Source organism: Athene cunicularia (assembly GCF_003259725.1).
Source record: "Athene cunicularia isolate RWA chromosome 11 unlocalized genomic scaffold, athCun1 chr11_part1, whole genome shotgun sequence".
In the NCBI taxonomy this organism is placed as follows: domain Eukaryota; kingdom Metazoa; phylum Chordata; class Aves; order Strigiformes; family Strigidae; genus Athene; species Athene cunicularia.
This window is the reverse complement of record NW_020799113.1, coordinates 18,249,609-18,267,016: the sequence shown is the minus strand read 5'-3', so window position 1 is coordinate 18,267,016 and position 17,408 is coordinate 18,249,609. Positions and strand designations below refer to the sequence as shown.

The following is a 17,408-nucleotide window of genomic DNA, read 5'->3' as shown; positions in this document are numbered from 1 at the left end:
TTTTGTAACTGTCTGAATTAGACAGTTTGGAAAAAGAAGTTCCTTGTTTAAAAAAAAAACCCCAAACAAACAGAACTTCTCCATCCTTTCCATAAAAGCAGAAGAACTTGCTATACAGTCACTGTCACGTACAACCAAGTCTCCAAGTGAATCGGGCACTCCAAACACTTCTGAAATTAAAAAGCCTTAGGAGCTAATAACAGTGTTATAGTATTACAGTGGGCATTTATTGGGATTTTTAAGCCTGTGTGTTTAAGTGCGGAGTTTAACAAGACATTTGAAAAAGAATTGGTACTGGTAATTTATCTCTTTAGCTGATGAAAACCTGAACCTGCAGTGGTGATGCTGGAGCACTGGTTCAAACTCTGTGTACAATACCCCATCACAAACTTCTTCTATCACACTTTTCAGATTTACAGGAGACAAGTCCCCTCTCACAGGCAGAGAGGGATACCATAAAAAAGCAGCAAGGCAAGAACAGAGGAAGAAGATAAGGAAACATTCAAAGATCAGTGTTGACTGATTCAAAATTAAAATATAGCAGTGCCAAAAGACAGCTGCTTTCATTTGGGAAAGGATGCCAGCTCGTACTCACATGTAGAGCTCTCCCAGCAGCTTGTGGACAGGCAGCAAGCAGGAAATATCTTGGATAATAACTTTCCCAGCAGCTTTGATGGGTCGGTTGTTGGCATCTGTCCCTTCTCGTTTGCTTTTCCACCTCCTTGATTTCTGAGAACAAATGGCACCGTGTTACTGGGAAGAGGACATGAGGCTTCTTGGGCCAGGGAACAAAGCACTAGGGTCAGGAATAATGCAAGCAGCACCCAAACCTGCCTTTCAGAAGGCTCTGTGTTACCCTGGAAAACATCCATGACATGCCCAGGAGAACAAGCATCTCCATCTGTAGGAAGTGAAAAGCAGGTCAAGGCAGCGAGCTCAAGGTCAAACTCACTCAAAAAGTATTTTGTGAGTTCCCCTGTGAAAGCCAATAAGAGAATAAATCAGCATTGGGATGCCAATCAAGCCGGGGCAGGTTTGGCAAGGAGGATTGTTCAATTATCATCCTCATTAGAGGTCTGGCCTGGGAACCCTCTGCACAGACCACTGCTGACTTCAGCCAACATCAGCACAGAGACATGTGGGAGGCAGCTTCTGCTTGCCCTTAGCTTCAGGGCAAGCTGACAGCTCCAAACTGTCTCTTTTGGGTCTCCTCTTCCAGTGTTTGAGTACGCCCCTGTTTAGTGCCAGGACAGGGCTCCCACCTCCTGCTTTACCAACAGCTTCAAACAAACATTGGCAGATGATAAAGCAGGGCCCAAGTTTTCCTAGCAAGGATCTTTAGCTACCATGCTCACAGCTACTTACAGCTGGCTCAGGACATAAGGCAGGGGGGGAGAAGAAAGGAGCAGAATCAACACAAGGGGACAAAATCAAGAAGCCGAGATGATTCCCAAATACTCCCAGTAATAGGCACAGAGGCTGTCTTAATGCCAAGCTGCGTAAAGCTACCTTGGCTGTATGAAACACCGTACAGTATTTGGCTGGTATCCCGGTCTCTTCCAGCTCCTGGCTCTAGGAGGGTGAGGAGGAGGGATGAGAGGATGTGCGGCAGCACGGCAGGCAGAAGGCACTGGAGCTCTACCGAGGAAGCACCGGCGGCTACGCAGGGTTCCCAATGCAGTGAAGGATGCTTTGCAATGCTGCTCCCCTGTGGCGTGTGCCCTCACTGACACACGGAGTCCACGCTCCTGCGCAGAAGTGTCTCCTGGTCATACTGAATTATGGAGTCTCCTCAGGCACTTGGGGGGGGGCTTCCTACACCCCTATCTGAAGCAGAACGGTACCTTGGAAGGGGCCAGCAAAGCAGCCTTGTGCTGATGGCTCCGCAGGGCAGGCAGAGCTCGCACAGGCAACACACCGGCGCTCCTAAAGAGCAGGCTGAGCTATGGGAAGGGCAGGACTTGGACCTGCAAGCGGGGTCCCTTCTGCTGTGGATGTCAGACCAGCTCTGGGATGGCTGGGTGCCAAACTGCCTTTGGCCGTGACCACGCACGCAATCCTATGAGAACCTGAGCAGGCTTCTCACGGACACAAAATGCCCATAAAAAACCCTAAGAACCTTAAGAAATCAATTCCTTCTTCACTGCCTGCCTGGCCCAAGCTTAGGCCCGTGTGCTGAGGAGGTCTTGCCACGCTGAGCATACTGCTAGCACATGCCACAGGAAGTAAAATGGATGTGCTCCTGAAGCCACTGTGGACATGGGGTGATCAAGGCTCAGAGGCTCAAGCATAGACCTGACACTAAGTGCAGGAGATGTTCCAGACTTGGAGGAGGTGAAGGTAGATTTTTTCCAAGGATGCCCAAGTGACAGAGCATCACCACAGGTCCCCTGATTTTCCATTGCTCCCCAGAGTAAAGAGGAACAGAGCGTGCATGCTGTCCAGCACTGAGGTGCCAAACGCTGGTGGGAACAAGGCTGTCAGTATTCAGTGCTTTGGAAAAGCTGGCTGACTAGGGCATGATCCTGTTCTCTGCCATGTCCCCTCAAGTCCTAATCTATTCAAGCAGAATTTGCCTGCAGTATTTATCTGCTACATAACTCTGAAGCCGAGAAGCATTACGCAGAGGAATGTGGCTAGAAGGTGGTTGGGCAGGAGACTGAACTCTCTTCAGTCCACAAGTACCTAATCAAGGCAGTGTCTGGATCAGCTCTGGCTCTCTTGCTGTCAGGCAGACTGTACCTCTTTTGGTAACACCTAAAATGTAACTACCCTTCCGTGCTGAAGGATGTGCGCAGCAAGGAGCTGCTGATGCTGCCAAAACCAATACTTGAGCAAAGCTTGGGAGCCCCAGCACAATGCCATGCCATTGGTGCAAGAGCTCAGGCACTGTCCTGGAAGAGCTGCCAGGCTTTCCCCAACAAAAGCTGTTGTTTGTGCTGTGTCTGAGCAGGTATTTGAACCCAGGCTTACAGATGCAGAACCATATTCTGCTGGTCTATCATCATGGGCTTCTAAGAGCTTGGCAGGTAATTTGGAGAGCAACTTGTCACCTCCTGACCATCTGTAATCCAGCTGCCCCCAGGTCTCATGGCAGATGGAGAGTTCCCCTCTGACCGAAGCAGGTTCACTGCCCCGTCATCAGGAACAGATTCAAGCTGCTCCTGCCCTCTGCAAAAGCGGACTGAAGAAGCCTCCCAACAGGCATTTCAAAGACTAGAAACATGGACAACACATATCACTTTCCACAGGTAATTCAGTCACTTTTTTCTTTGGAAGAAAATGACAACAAATGAGGATGAGAATGGACAAGAGATCCCATGAATGGTTTCCACTGCTTGCTGTTAGGATATCACCAGACAAATGAAGACACTAAATGTATCAGAAACCCCTGAAAACTTGGACTCGCAACAAAATCATCCTGTTTTCTTCCTCTTCACACTGCCTATTTTCTGGCAAAAAGGGAAGCCCTAATTCTTTACTGGTGCAGCTCCTGGAGTAGAGTCAGTGGATGGCCACATGCCCTGCCAGTACTACACTTTCATGACCACTACTTCCTGCCCCTCAAGCTGTGACAGAAGAAAAATCATAAAGCCACATGCAGAGTCACCATTAAAAACTTCCTGGTTTTTGCAATTAGGTTTGCCTCAGCTACAGCAACAAAGTGTTAGAAAAAACTACAATCAGAAGTATGGGAACCATTATGGATGAGATAAAGCCCATCACCATTGACAGCAGAAGCTCTACTTTGAGCCAAATAACTGCTAGTGTTTGTTACGGGAGTAGCTCTCCATCAGTCAGTATTTGAGCTCTATTAACAGGGATTACCAGAGACAAGGAGAGCTTTAGCTTGGGTCCGTCTTGTCAAGGTCCAACACAAAGTTCCTCTCTCCCTTCTCCTTCACCTCTTCTCCCAGGACAAGCTCACTCTATGGTATTATCAAAAGCTGTCACCAAGGCCCACGGGCATTAGGGTAGAACAGAAGGTAAGTCTCTTCCTAGGGGCTGGAGCACAGGTCATAAGGGGGAGCAGGGAACGTAACGGTTGGAGCTGAAGCAGAAATCAACATGCATGCACCAAGCTAATTGTTGACAGCTGAAGGTCAAAGACACAGGTCTTCTGTACTGCCCCCAACATTTCTAGCTCTTTCTACAGCCTAGAATCCATGCCAAGGAGAACTGCATCTACCCAGCTGCTCCTGAGAGTTTAAGGAGAGGAAGAAAAGAAAGAAAATAGCAACAGTGATAGTAAATTAAGACTCATCAGTTCCTCAGAGCACCAGAAGGAAAGAAACCAGAGCATTTATGACAATCGTGGGGTTGGAGGTGACAGTGGGGAATAGCACTGAATAATGACTGAAAAAGCCAGCCTGCACCTTCCCTACCATACCCAAGCCTGTAATTTGCCGCAATCTGAGGTGATAATGATGGCAGTAAATGGGTTACATGTAGAAACAGATAGCCCAAGAATAAGCCACCAACTGCTTCGTAGCAACCACCATCATCACTGCATACTCAGCAGAAGTAGTTACAAAATGCTGCATGCCTGCTCAGAAAGGATGCTGAACAGTTGGGTGTGTGTGCGTGTCTTTGGATCCTGTTGAGGCAGGCAGTGCTTTAAGTAGCATCATGAAACGTAAAGTGTCGGTTTCGCATAAGCATATGCAAAATTTCAAGGTTCATGGTATAAACTTGTGTTAGTAGGGCAAAGTGAAAGTTTGAGGACAGAAGGGAACAGACTTGATGCTGAACATTAAGCTGCAATAAGGCATTTACAAAATAAAGAGTTAAACCTGCTCAAAGTCAGGTTCAAGCTGCATCTAATATTATTTTTTAAAAATAAAATCTTAAAATTGCTGCCTCCCTGAGGAAGGCTATGCTGCCTACAGATAAACTCCCCCATGTCGGTCATGCAGCACTGCCTGGATTTTCTCTTCAAAATAACCAACATTTACTATTTCCAGCATCTCCCACAGTAGCAAGCACTTTCCACAAAGGGACTAAAAAATCCGAGGCACTTTTGAATCAAGTGCCCCAGAGCAAGAATATTTCTTTATAGCTTCCACCAATTAATAGCTGGCACCTGCCCTCAGCAGAGGCATTTCTGAAGTGGAGGCTAGTCATTACCTAGAAAGAGGGATGAATAATTCCTTCTTCTAGACTTGCTAAACTCTTGCTTCCCTGAGCACCTTCAGCAATGCTGAGCTCTACTTCCAAAAGGAAGGCACTGGATCTGCACAAATAATCCACATCTCTCTTGGTGCATGCCTGCGTCTTCGCCTTGGGCACTGTTGCCCACTTTAGAGAGGTGATTAGCCTCTTCCAAAGGTTATCCACAAATACAATAAATCCTTCAAGGCCTGGACGAAGGAATGTATAATTTTTAAGCATACGCTACACAAAACTATAACTTTATCACATCACTGTTTGCTCTTCCTTCCAAGCCAGTGGTAAGGGAATTAAACTGTGGCCCTTTGTGCGCCACAACTTACCACACCACAAGCTGGCAAATTCCTTGCTTGGTTTTCTTTCTTAGTCTGTTCCTGATCCAAGACAGAACTTCATTTCTTGCTTCCACTGCTCACATTTCTTTATTAGCTCTTTGCAAAAAGCCTTAATGGAGTCAAGTAAATTACTTCTGGTTTCTTTCACCTATTATTTGCTAGTATAGTCTTAGAGCTGTTGTAATTAGGAAGGCTTGATCCTATTACACCAAGTCAAATTAGGTGTTACGGATTCTCTTTTATTCCCTGATGTCTTACGAAGAGATAGCATGAAGGACAGCGGCTGTGAAAAACCAGTTGCTCACAGAGACATTAAGAAAAACGGACCTAAAGAGATCATCTTTAAATTGGAATGGAGTTTTCTAAGCTTTGCCTATGCTTGGCAGATGAGTGATGAGACAGTAATTGCCCAAATTTACAGCACAGCTTGAGCAACGCTGATATCATCAAGACAATCACATGAATAATGTTCAAGCTTGAGGAACACGTGGACCTGACTAACAGAAAACGACCGTCAAAGCAGTCTTGGAAGGGCAGGTGCCAGGAGGAGGGAGTACCTGCCAGGGTGCCTGGAAATGCAACCACTCAAACTCAGTGCAGGGTGGTGCGATTCCAAGGGCTGCGAGAAGATCACAAATTAAGGAGAAATTCTATTTATTGCTCCAGGAAGTAAGATCTCATGGTGCATTGCACTGAGAATAGGCAGCTCATTTTAATGAGATGACAGATCGTTGTGAGCAACTCAACCAGTTTGCTTCTTCCACAGCTCTTAAGTGATCCTCCCTCTCCAGCAAGGCTTCATCATTCTCAGAAATGAGGTGCTCTAATGTCAGTCTCATCAGTTGGCTGGTGATGCATAATAATCATTCAAGCTCCTCTACAGTGCACTCTGTTTCTTAGAGGTTGATTCTTTCTTACACTTCAAACTACCCCTTGGCATCCTTCCCTGACTGCTAGACCAGGGAAATTAGGCATGTTGTGGGTCAGTATTTGTACCCCACAAGCTTGTGTCTGCTCCTGTCCACTTGCACGTGCATTCACTCTTACTGGAGAAGGCCCTGTGTAGAGTGCAAGTCCCCCACCTCTGTGCAGGTTACTCAAAGGCAGGCAGGTGGCATTTTATTCTTGGGCCCTTGGGCAGAAGACAGGGTTATATCAAGGACAGTATTAGCACAGCGCACAGTACCGGGAAGTCGTTAATTGCTTGTATGGACCAACGTCGCCGGGCAGAGCGAGGAGACATCTGTATGTGAAAACATTATACCCAGGAAAAGGGAAGAAAGACACCAAAAAATTAAAGACAAAGGTAAATAAACTGAAATGAAAACTGCCCTGAACCAGCAGAGTAAAAGATACTGTTCCCAATGGTTCTGTTACACAACGAACAGTTGCAAACCATGATCCCCACTTTCATCCACACACCATTGTACTACACATTACCTACAGCCCCGCCAAGGCAAAGGCTGCTGTGTCTGTGCCCCACACCAGCCGCTGTGGAAGACTTCGGCAACCATAAATCTGAATAAAGTCTTCCACATGGAGCTGTATTACTGCAAGAACCGCTGAACTGCTTCATGTGACCTTGTTCGTATCATGAATTGACAGCAGAGCAGAGGACAACACCCAGGATCCCCACATGCCAAGCTCCTACTCTAATTACTTTACTCCTCTTGGCTGAAGAGGAAGGCAGCTAAGTGCAAACTGCATCATTTTTAACACAGCTGTCCAGCACCATGGCACAGAAATCTGCAGGAAACTAAATAAACACTCCTGCTTACTCAGATACCCCTTTAACATCCAGCATCCTCCAGGACTTAATTCACTGGAACCAGTTGTAACTGTTCACTTTCATTTTAAACAATAAAAGTCACATGTCAGGATATTAGAAGGGATGTAGAGACCCTGCTACTTGGCAGGGCCATGTGGAAATTGTCATTATGGGTTGAGGAACTCATTCAGGTTGAGGGAGCAATCAAATTCACCGATTGGCTATGCAGAATAGCTCCATTACAAGCCTGCAGACGCTTCATTAAGTACTCAATGCAGTATTATAGCAACAATAAATGGAATCTCTCAAAGCACATTACTGTGACCTCACTTGAAAAAAAAATTCTGTTCTAGTTCTGTATGAGACAACACCACAAAAGCAGTTATTTGCATCGTGTGCAATGTATTTTACATTGATTTCTAGCTGATGATAGGCAGTCAGGCCCATCAGCCTCTACCTTCCCTCCCACCTCACTGCTGGGAGAACCCTGCAGCCAGGGAGGAGAGGCTGGCTGCAGGGCCCCACAGAAAGAGAGAGAAGACCGCAGCCTTGTGCTACGGGTTTCTCCAGCAGGCCTCACAAGAGGAGGAGAAAAGGGTTAGGTGAAGGAAATTCAGTATAGTAGATAAGCAAAACTAAGCTCAGTCACCCCCCACCCCCAAAAGTCCTGCTCTCCTGTAGGCAGCCACTGCTGCCAGCCTACACTCCTATGTGCTCAGAGAGTGAGGGGGCTGCAACCTGGTGGGCACCAGGCAAAGCCCGAGGGATGTTCTGAAACCAGCAGTTTCCAAGCTCTGCCAAATTCCCCAATGGGAAGTGTAAGGACACCGCTGTCACCACCCCTGTGTACAGCTGTCCCTCAGGCAAGGCTGAGCTGTCCCCAGGTCCCCACTGGCATGATGGTCTGACTGGAGGGAGAAAAACACAGCCATAGCATCTTCCTTAAGAGACATCCAGGTCTGAAACCCTGATGGCATTGCCACAGTACAGACACAGCCTCTCCTTTCTGCTGACTACTATTCTTTAGTCAGGGTTTTTTTTGAGGAATGAAAAAGAGGGAGGAAAAAAGGAGGAGTGTGCATGTGTGAATAAAAAGTGAGAAAGATATATCTATCTATCTATGTGTGTGTGTGTGTGTGTGTGTCTTTCTGCGTGTATATATATACACATATTTAAATGAGCACAGAAAGGCTCAGTGCCAGATTTAGTTACATTTTGGTTTACTAAGGAGATCTCTGCTGGGTTCAGCAGCTTCCCTGCCTTTATAGGAACATATTTCCTGTCTAGCAATGGGCAAATTCTATTTGTTTGCTAATGGCAGCGATGCCAGTGGTTTCTACATGGGATTTAAATATCTGGTTATGGCTGACAAATTCAGTTTTGGGGCTGAAGTTATATAACATGAGTGTTTAGCACATAAAATTTCAACTTTTCTTTAATGCAAATATAAAACCCAAGCTTCAGAGCAAGGAGTTAACTAGACTCAGAGTTTGGGATTTTTGAAATCCTCACAACAAAATTACATAAAAATATATAGCATTGATCTAACAGAGGCCTGAAGAATCAGAAAACCTCTGCTGAACAGAGATACACGTTGTTTTGGTTTTTTTTAAACTATTTCATCTGCAAGAACATTTGAGCTAGCTCCCTGCTAGGGCCCTTACACTTCTTCCAATCCAGCGTGTGAGGAGATAGCTTGGCAGTGGGAAAGGAACACAGGAATTTTCTCTGGCTTTCACCAGATGTGGCTACACACATGCTTTGTTCTCTCAATTTTTTTAATCCCATGACAAAAATCTTGTCACCATCAATACAAGGACTGAGGAGACAGGTCATAAGAAATTGCACCAAGATGCTTCCACATGTTATTTTTAGCCTTGTCTGTCATCTTAGAGAGCTGCGTGTCAGAGACAAGCACACTACAGAGGACAGAGGTAGCTCTTTAAATAAACTCTCCTGCAAAGACTGGAACAGGCTGTAATCTTGTATCAGGCAGCACCATTTTCTCTTCTCATCAAAAAGAAGTTTGTGTGGGAAAAAAAAACAGAACAGGGACTCCAAGAGTCTTCTGGGGTCTGTATGAAGGCAAAGCTTGCAATGGGGAGGACTAACTTGCATCACGTTAGCAGGACACCATCCCAAAGGGCTCAGCAGTCAAGTCCAGGACTACTGGAAAATTAAGACCTCTTTCAGTACCAAGGAAGGATGAAAGCTCAAGGCTCTGACTTTCCTTCTGCTCCCAGGATAGGAGTTCCCAAGCTCCACTGCAGCAGAGTGCAGACAGCTCTTGGCTTTCCTTGGGGTACCTGGAAGTTCTCCATTGCTGGAGCAGGTTAGTGCCCTCAGCATGGACAGTGGGCAAACTACTCAAATGTCCCAAGTTCTCAGGCCCTCATGGAAGCTTACCATATTTTTGCAAGCCACCTTATCCCCTGCTGAAGCACAGGGAGTTTGCTTCTCATCAAGCTGCATGGCCCATTATTCCCAAAGCATCTGCTCCATGCAGGCCCCCAGCTACTTCAGAACTACCCTACGGTCACCCTACAGCTACCAACAGGTCTTCCTCACCCTCTGTGTCCCAGAAGGAAACAATTTCACTCTCCCCCAAAGCCTTGCTTGTAAACAGCAACAACAGCAAGACCTACCTAAACCAGAAGTATGTGGATTGGAAGATTTTTGGAGAATCATGTAGGAATGATTTTTGTTTAAGAAAAAGTCCAAAGGGACACATATCCCTGAAAAAGACACCTGTAATAGAAATAACCAAATATACCTCATAATCCAGAAAAGGTAGTCAAGCAAGCTGCAGGAGAGCCACAACCCTTTGCTGTTTTATATGTCAGGGAGTACCAAGAAAAGCAGAGCTGCCTACATGTATTTATCTGGAGTCTACAACTTCTTAAGTGTGAGATTTTAACCCTACATAATGCAAAGGGAGACAGTATAATGCACTGAAGGAAGCTGTGATGGCCAGTGTAGAGAGATATCAAAATAAGCAGGTCAAATTCTAGAGAGGATCAGTAAAGAAGTTACTAATAGGAGACAAATCCATGTGACATTTTTATGGAGCTGCCTGTAAAAGGATGCCTTCTTGAGAGGAATATGAAGCTTCTGTTACAAGCAGTCCTCACAGCTATATGACAGGAATACATATCACAAAAGCTGAAGTGTTAGGAACAGCTTTTTCGTCTGATACTTACCCTCTCTTTGTAGTAAAAGGAGCTAATGGAGACCTGCTCCTTCTCGCTGCGTGTCGGACTCCCACTGTACAAACGCAGATTGCCTGGAGTCTCCGTGCGGATCTTCATTGGAGTAATGAGGCCACTGTGGTATGCTGATAAAGCTGACAGGGACCTGGAAACAACAGAATACACTTTCAGGAGCTTCCACACACCAAATTTCCCCAGAGGCTCACACCACCACCTCCACTAATCCAAGCTGCTAGCCACATTTCAGGTGTTGAAGAAAGGGATCTCTGCTGAGGGCCAGTGATGTCAGGGACCAGCCTCTCTGCATCGAGGGCACAGCTAACACAAGAGGTCAGCACTTTCTGAGGGGCAATAGCGCCAGTGTAGGGTATGATATTCTCCTGCTTTCCTGCCCGTGACAGCTGCATGCCTCAAATGCGACACAGGGTACTCACCTGGGTGTGGGCTCCGTCGGGGACACTGCACGGTGCATGGTCATGGGTCTTGTGAAATATACCAGGTACCCTGAAGAGACAGGACATGGCATAAAGATCCTGCAAGGAGTAGAAGACTACCCAGAGAAACCTGATCGTTTAAGGCACAGTCAAGGGGCTGGGTGCCTATCCACTACCCTGAGCATTTTAACACAAGTAGACAATCTCATTTTCTCTACCTAAATGTACTCCCTGCAAACCCATTAAAGAGCATGCTTTGTTGAGATGACTGTCTTAAAAGCACCAACTCAAGTGGCTTGCAGATGTTAGAGAAAAGACAGTAAAAGAAAATGAGCAAATACATACTCATGTTTTAACTCTTCACCAGAACTTGTCAAGTGCTTTGATACTCCCAGAGGCAAGTGAGGTGACATTTAGCTATGCAGAGAAACCACTGCAGCTTGTATGACTCTTCAAAAGGATAACCCAAGCCATCTGAAGCCAACTCCAAAGCACTCTCTCACAAGCCTTACCCCATTTTTACAGCATCTCAAGTGTCTTCAGCCACCCACTCTTGCAAGAGGTTCAGGACTTAGCAAGGTTTCACCAAGCCTATTCAATGCAATACTACTCTGCTTTACTTTTGCTGGGAATTCAATGAGGTCTGCATGAAAAGCAGCTTTCTTTCAAAACATGCAGTCAGGTCTGAAGGAGGCATGCTTGCATCTGAAACAGCTCAGTGGAACTTAACAGCTTGTACTCAGACCTTAAGCTGTTTGTTAAGGATGATCTTTGTACTGTACACTCTCCTGGAAACCTGGACAGGGAGAAGTTTCCCAGTGACCCTGGGAAAGCTATTTTGGGCAACAGAAAAGGTGCAGAATGAGAAAATTGTGGATAGTAACAAGAATATGGCTTCAGCAAGGGGTATGTTCAACCTAAACCACAGTAATTTTGTGAAGACAGAGAGCCAGAATGTGTCCAGCAGTTTGATGCTGGTAGGAGAGAACTAGGCAAGGAAAATAGCTGTTCCCAGTCTTCTGTAAAAGGTCTGTCAATGCATCTGGCATGCCACAAGCCAAAGGGCTTCAACTAGTCCTCAATTTCCAAACCCTAAAATCCCACATGCAACACCAACTGCAAACCGTTGCTAAGTACTCATTATCTATAAATTTATCACAGCATCACTACTTTTGATACCATATCTTACCCACTGCATGGCAGTGACCAAAGCCTCATCCTGTTCAGAGGCAAGTGTTCTCCAAAATATTAAAAGGACCATTCCCCAGGTAGCCATTGTAACATATGAGCGATGGGGCTAACCTGCACCACAGAACCTGGCTCCAGAGGTCCGTGGAAAAGGGATGTTAGAGTCCTGGTAGGAGCCATAGGCATTGGAGACCCGGGCGAACGTGGGCAAGGGGGGTGTTACGGAGTTTGACAAAGCGTAGGGATTGCTGGACGTGCTGTCCTCTTGGTTCTGAAACAGAAGTTACCCAAGGTCACGCTCCTGCTGCCACAGGAAGGGAACCCAGCTGGAGCACTGGGCATCACTGTGCCAAGCAGCCTCATGGAAGGTGCTTGTCCTTTGAGCCAAAGCAGATCAAGCACAGAGCACAGTTACTGCTCTGGCTGCAAAGGCACTTGCAAGCACATTTATCACTGAGGAAAGGGCTCCTCTGGCTGCTTGTCCAGAGATTTCTCTCCCACCACAGCCATGATGAAATACTAAGCTTAACTTGGGGTGAAATGGTGGGAAACTATACAGAAAATCTGACCTTCAGACTCTGGATGTGACTCTCAACACAGGGAGCGGAGCTAAACCTGATATCTCAATGATGTAAATGAGACCAAGCCACCTTAAATACCATGCAACTGTGAGGGGTCAAATGCAGGCTGAGAGTCTTGAAATGAGGAAGGCAGGTAGTGTGCAATACTGGGAGACCTCAGGTCTATCCATAGGAATTTTTAAAGAAATTTGCATTTATTTGGATAAAGAGTTCTACGACTTAGGTTTATAGGAATTCTTCAAAGGCAGCATTGCCTGGCTTGAGTCATCAGATTTCCATACAATGGAGAATGTTCCCACTCTTACATTACTGCTGAAACCAAACAGAATTAAGACTTTCCATGTAAAAAAAGCCATTTATTTGTGATGAATAAACAAAGACTCTTGGAAAAGAAACCTGAGGAGACTCTCCAATCTTTTCCTGTATGCTAAAAACATCCACTCTGGTACACTTCACCCACACACAGACCTAATACCTGGCACTGGGATGCTGAGTAGGTATCACAGATCTCTCAGCTGAGGGCAGAGTGTGATTTAGATATATCTGCAGTATCCTCCCTAGAAAACCTCAGCACAAGGCCTCAGAAAAAACAGACTTTTACAGGTTTGGGTTGGTTTTTTTTTTTTAAGTGAAGAAAACAAAAATCCTAGAATAGGACTAACAGGATCTTTGACTAGAACTGAGGAGGTAAAGATATCTGTCACTGCCTTTCTGACAAGAATGAATCCATCAGCTCCCTGAGGCCTCTCATCTTCTCTCACAGACGATAACATGCCCTGGAACTTGGTGAGATATACTCAGAGCTGGGAAGTTACCATGCACCACTAAGATACTCCAAACCCCAGTCATTCCTGCTAACCTGAGTATCAGTGAGCATGCAGAGCTCCCCAAAGCGGCAAGCCTTCAGGGCCTTATTTTTAGAAACAAAATGCATCTAATCATCTGCTCAGTTTTCTTCAACATTAACCAGAAGTGCTTACACCAATGTAATGCCAGGCACAGGGGTCTATTTACACATTTAATGAGGGCGGACTCTCACTGCAGAGTCAGAAGCGTGGGACGTGGGAGAAAACAACAAACTAGGGCAGAAAGCCCACGCAGTTCTCCATACCACAACAGACTCCAGCCAGGAGACCAGCTGACGCAGGCAGGGCTCCAGGCAGCTCTGGTTCCGCTTCACTTTCTGCAGAGAAGTGTCTTTCAATATCTGGAATACATACAAGACATAGCTTGAATCACGGTTACACCCAACACCTTCCCCACATCCTTTTTTGCCTGCAGAGCAGCTGCCAGGATCCAGAGAGGCCAAAGACATCCCATAATATCCACTGGAGCCACACTGACCCACTGGTATGCTGTCTGCTTTGAGGAACAGCTCTGAGCTTTGATCAGAGCACCTAGATTCGGCACACTCTGAGCCAGGATTTGGGCTGCTCTACTGCTGTAGCCCATACATTCCATACCAGTTTCTGGCAAACTGGATCAGTTTTTTTTCAGGAAGGAACCCAAATTAATCCATCAACCTGCTCCCGGGGAAGGGATTTCATCAGCAATAGGACTTCCTACACCAGATGATCAAACACCCAGTCTGGAATGAGCAAGGCCTGTGTAAAACGTCTCCTCATTTTTAAAACAGTTTGTGGAGGAGAGCAGGAAGCAACATCCCAGCTCACAGACAGTATCTTTCTGCAGCTGGATGCTAGCTGGTCATTTTGTCTATTATGGGGTTGGGGGCAACTGCACGAGGAGTAGGATGTTAGGGATCCTCAGGCAATACACATCACACCAGAATAGTGAAGAACACATTTAAAAAGCACCAGTGTAGAAAGACAAATACTAGGCTGCAAGGTCAACAAAAATCTCACCCTAGGAGCTCCACAATGTATCAGTTCAAAGTGACCTGTGGTATGCCTTCAGCGAGGTCAGATGTTTTATTGCGTCAGTAATCCAGACATCAAGTGTCCAGCACCTGTATATTTATAAAGACAGTGTATACTCCCCACACACCTTCAGCAGCTTTGCTTTCATGGAGGCAGTGATTGAGGTTGGGTTGATGAACTGGAAGGACGGTGCAGCATTATTGGGGTACTGGACAGGGAACATCACCAGCATCCTGACTCTGTGGTTGCCGCAGTGCACTGACACCGTACAGCTACGGCTCACCGCATCCATCTGTGAGGAAAAGCAATTGCTCTGTAGTTACATTCCCAAGGACTTCTAAACTTACAGTGGCTCAAATTCACGCTGAGGGGCTGATTCCTCCACACACTCATAAGAGGAAGGCACGCTGTTCTCAAGGGCAGCGAACACAGCGACAGCAGAAAACCCCAGGCAGATGGGGACAGACTTGGCTTGTGCCAGCAGACTGTCAGGCCAGCATTCCAGCATCTAGACCACAGCCAGCCCAGGTAGTGCCAGGAATCAGCCACTGCACCCCAGCCCACTTCACCAGGCTGTGGAGAGCTCCAGACCCACTGCAGCAGTAACAAGCACCACCTATAAGATCATATACCACTGTCTCAGAAAAAACATTCATGCCATGAGCTGTGAAACCACACGAGTGGGGAAAGGAGGCAGCTGCCTCAAGCCTCCCATCCCATCCCAGCACTGTGCCTCCAGCCAGCTTCCACGCACAGAGGAGGGTTTGGCGTACAAGGGAGATAGTGCAGGGTAGGGAGAGGCCAGCAGATTGGGTTCAGAAACAGCTGAAATGAGATCAGCTGCATGTAGTGGAACAAGTCACTTTCCACTCCACAGTCTAGGCAGAGAGGAAAACACCATCCAGCCTTCTCAGGACCAGCCAGGGTACTCACTGTGCTGAGACACTTCCATCACTCCCAGTGTCTGGGATTATCCTCCTTTCCTCTACCCCTGGCCAAGAGGATCTCTACAGCTCAAAATAAACCTTGTTTACAGACTGTAGCCAAGAAGGTTCCCCTCTAAAGGCTCTGATGAGCCAGCCTGCTCACATCCCCCTCCTTAACAAGCCAGTAAAAGGAAACTCTCTACCTCGACATTGACATTTCGGATCTGCACGTTGATCAGTGAAAACTCCTGCTGCAGTGTTTGAGGCAGCCCCAGTTGGTCTGTTTTCTTTCCCACCAGGGGGTCATTCAGGAAATCTTCTTTTAAGGCTGACAGGAAAGATGGAGAACAGATTGAGACAAGCTATACTGCACAGAATTCTGGCAGGTGATGCCAGGAGGCAGTCAAGACAGCAAGCTTTCCTCTGCTCTTCTGATACATGGAGGTATGAGTCTTACCTGGCAAAGACCTGCGAGCTGGAGGGTCTCAGCTCTTGTTTAGAGGCAGGCTTCTGAGCCTTGCTCTTCAAAAAAACAAACCTGTCTACACACAGGTTTCCCAGGAAGGTTACAGAAGCTGCCTGTACTCTGTACAGCCCTAAATGGTCTGTCTCTACTCATTTGAGACCCCTTCTCCTTCCTACACAGTACTGCCAGATCACCAACAGCTGAACTGGAGCCTCTTGGTTCAGCAGGAAAGAACTGCTGCCAGAGCAGTCTCCAGGAGGAGCTCTGATCTTTGGGACTCACACCCTACTGCTCTTGACTTTCAGGGAATGCTTCCAAAGCATAATAAGGCTTTGGGAGAGAGAAGAGGGTATTTCTGGCCCTAGTAGAAACTAAATCAATTTGTAGCAGACATTTTCATTTAATGTTGCAAAGCACTCCACTGCTTTAACAGTCTTTGAAGACTCCTAAATGCTGGTTCTAAATGTCCAGTTCCAACAGTTTTCAGGAGGAAAATAACCCCTGAAGGCCAGAATACATTTAAACAGCCAGGCAAGCACTGTAGGACATGAGGAATCATGGTTAAGATAGCAAACTTGACTGAGTTTTAGAAGAATTGGCCTCTGCCCATGTTTGTGCCTGGCTTTTGCCTCGTACTTTGTTATGTATCCCCATTAGGGCAGGGGCAGCTCCTTCTGAAAGGTGTTTTGCTGTAGCACCACTTCCTAAGATGACCAACTGTATTTTTGATGATGGTTCCAAGTACACAAGGGAAATCCCAATTATTCAGTTGTCATTCTCATGATTGAAATATCACATGGCACAGACTATTCTTAGCAAGAAAATAAATTGCAAGAAATGCAAAAAGTTATTCTTTTACGGGCATTTGCCTAAAAGTTACTGACTTTGCTGTTGGGACAAATTTATCTGGTTTTACTGCTGCCTAGTGGGTTGCTGAATTTGGGTAAATAGGATGCTTAGCTGCTCATTCCCAATTGCGATTTTATTATAGTGCCGAGATATACTTCACAAAAGGGAGCTGAAAAGGGGATTAAAAGAAGATCAGTGGCTCTCAGGGAAGATAATTTCTAGCTCAAGACACCGCACAGCTTACTGAAAAGCCATCTCTGAAGTTCCCAATATGGGCAGCACCCTCCCTTTGTCTTCTCCTCCCATTCCCTTCTGATTAGTTTTTAATCCCCCAAAGCCCACATATTTGTCTAGATTCCTAAAGATCCTTTACAGGCAGCAGCCAGTGAGGAGAGCTGTACACTGAAGACACAGCTGGTGGGCTTTCTGATTTATCTTCTGAGCACTGTTCTCTTCAAAGATCCCCCAAAGTGCTTTACTAATATAACATGGAGACTTTGTCTGCAGCTGAAATGCAGCCACCTCCAGGGTGAAACACAATAGCTTTTAGGCTAGAGAGGACTGAAATTCATACCTAGAGACTTGCCTGTGCATTAATCCTGC

General features: G+C 46.2%; 1 protein-coding gene across 3 annotated transcripts in view; it reads right to left on the bottom strand.

Moving 5' to 3' along the window:
- WDR59 (WD repeat domain 59) overlaps positions 1–17,408 on the bottom strand; it is a 47,332-nt gene that overhangs the window by 9,037 nt on the left and 20,887 nt on the right. For 2 of the 3 annotated variants that reach the window (XM_026856615.1, XM_026856616.1), the window contains 8 exons: positions 15,694–15,818; positions 14,692–14,856; positions 13,796–13,891; positions 12,218–12,374; positions 10,916–10,985; positions 10,473–10,626; positions 6,691–6,747; positions 596–729 (listed from right to left, as the gene is read on the bottom strand). In XM_026856615.1, the coding sequence (XP_026712416.1) occupies positions 596–729; positions 6,691–6,747; positions 10,473–10,626; positions 10,916–10,985; positions 12,218–12,374; positions 13,796–13,891; positions 14,692–14,856; positions 15,694–15,818 (958 nt within the window). The remainder of the gene's footprint in view (positions 1–595; positions 730–6,690; positions 6,748–10,472; positions 10,627–10,915; positions 10,986–12,217; positions 12,375–13,795; positions 13,892–14,691; positions 14,857–15,693; positions 15,819–17,408) is intronic. The other variant, XM_026856617.1, reaches the window with a different exon arrangement.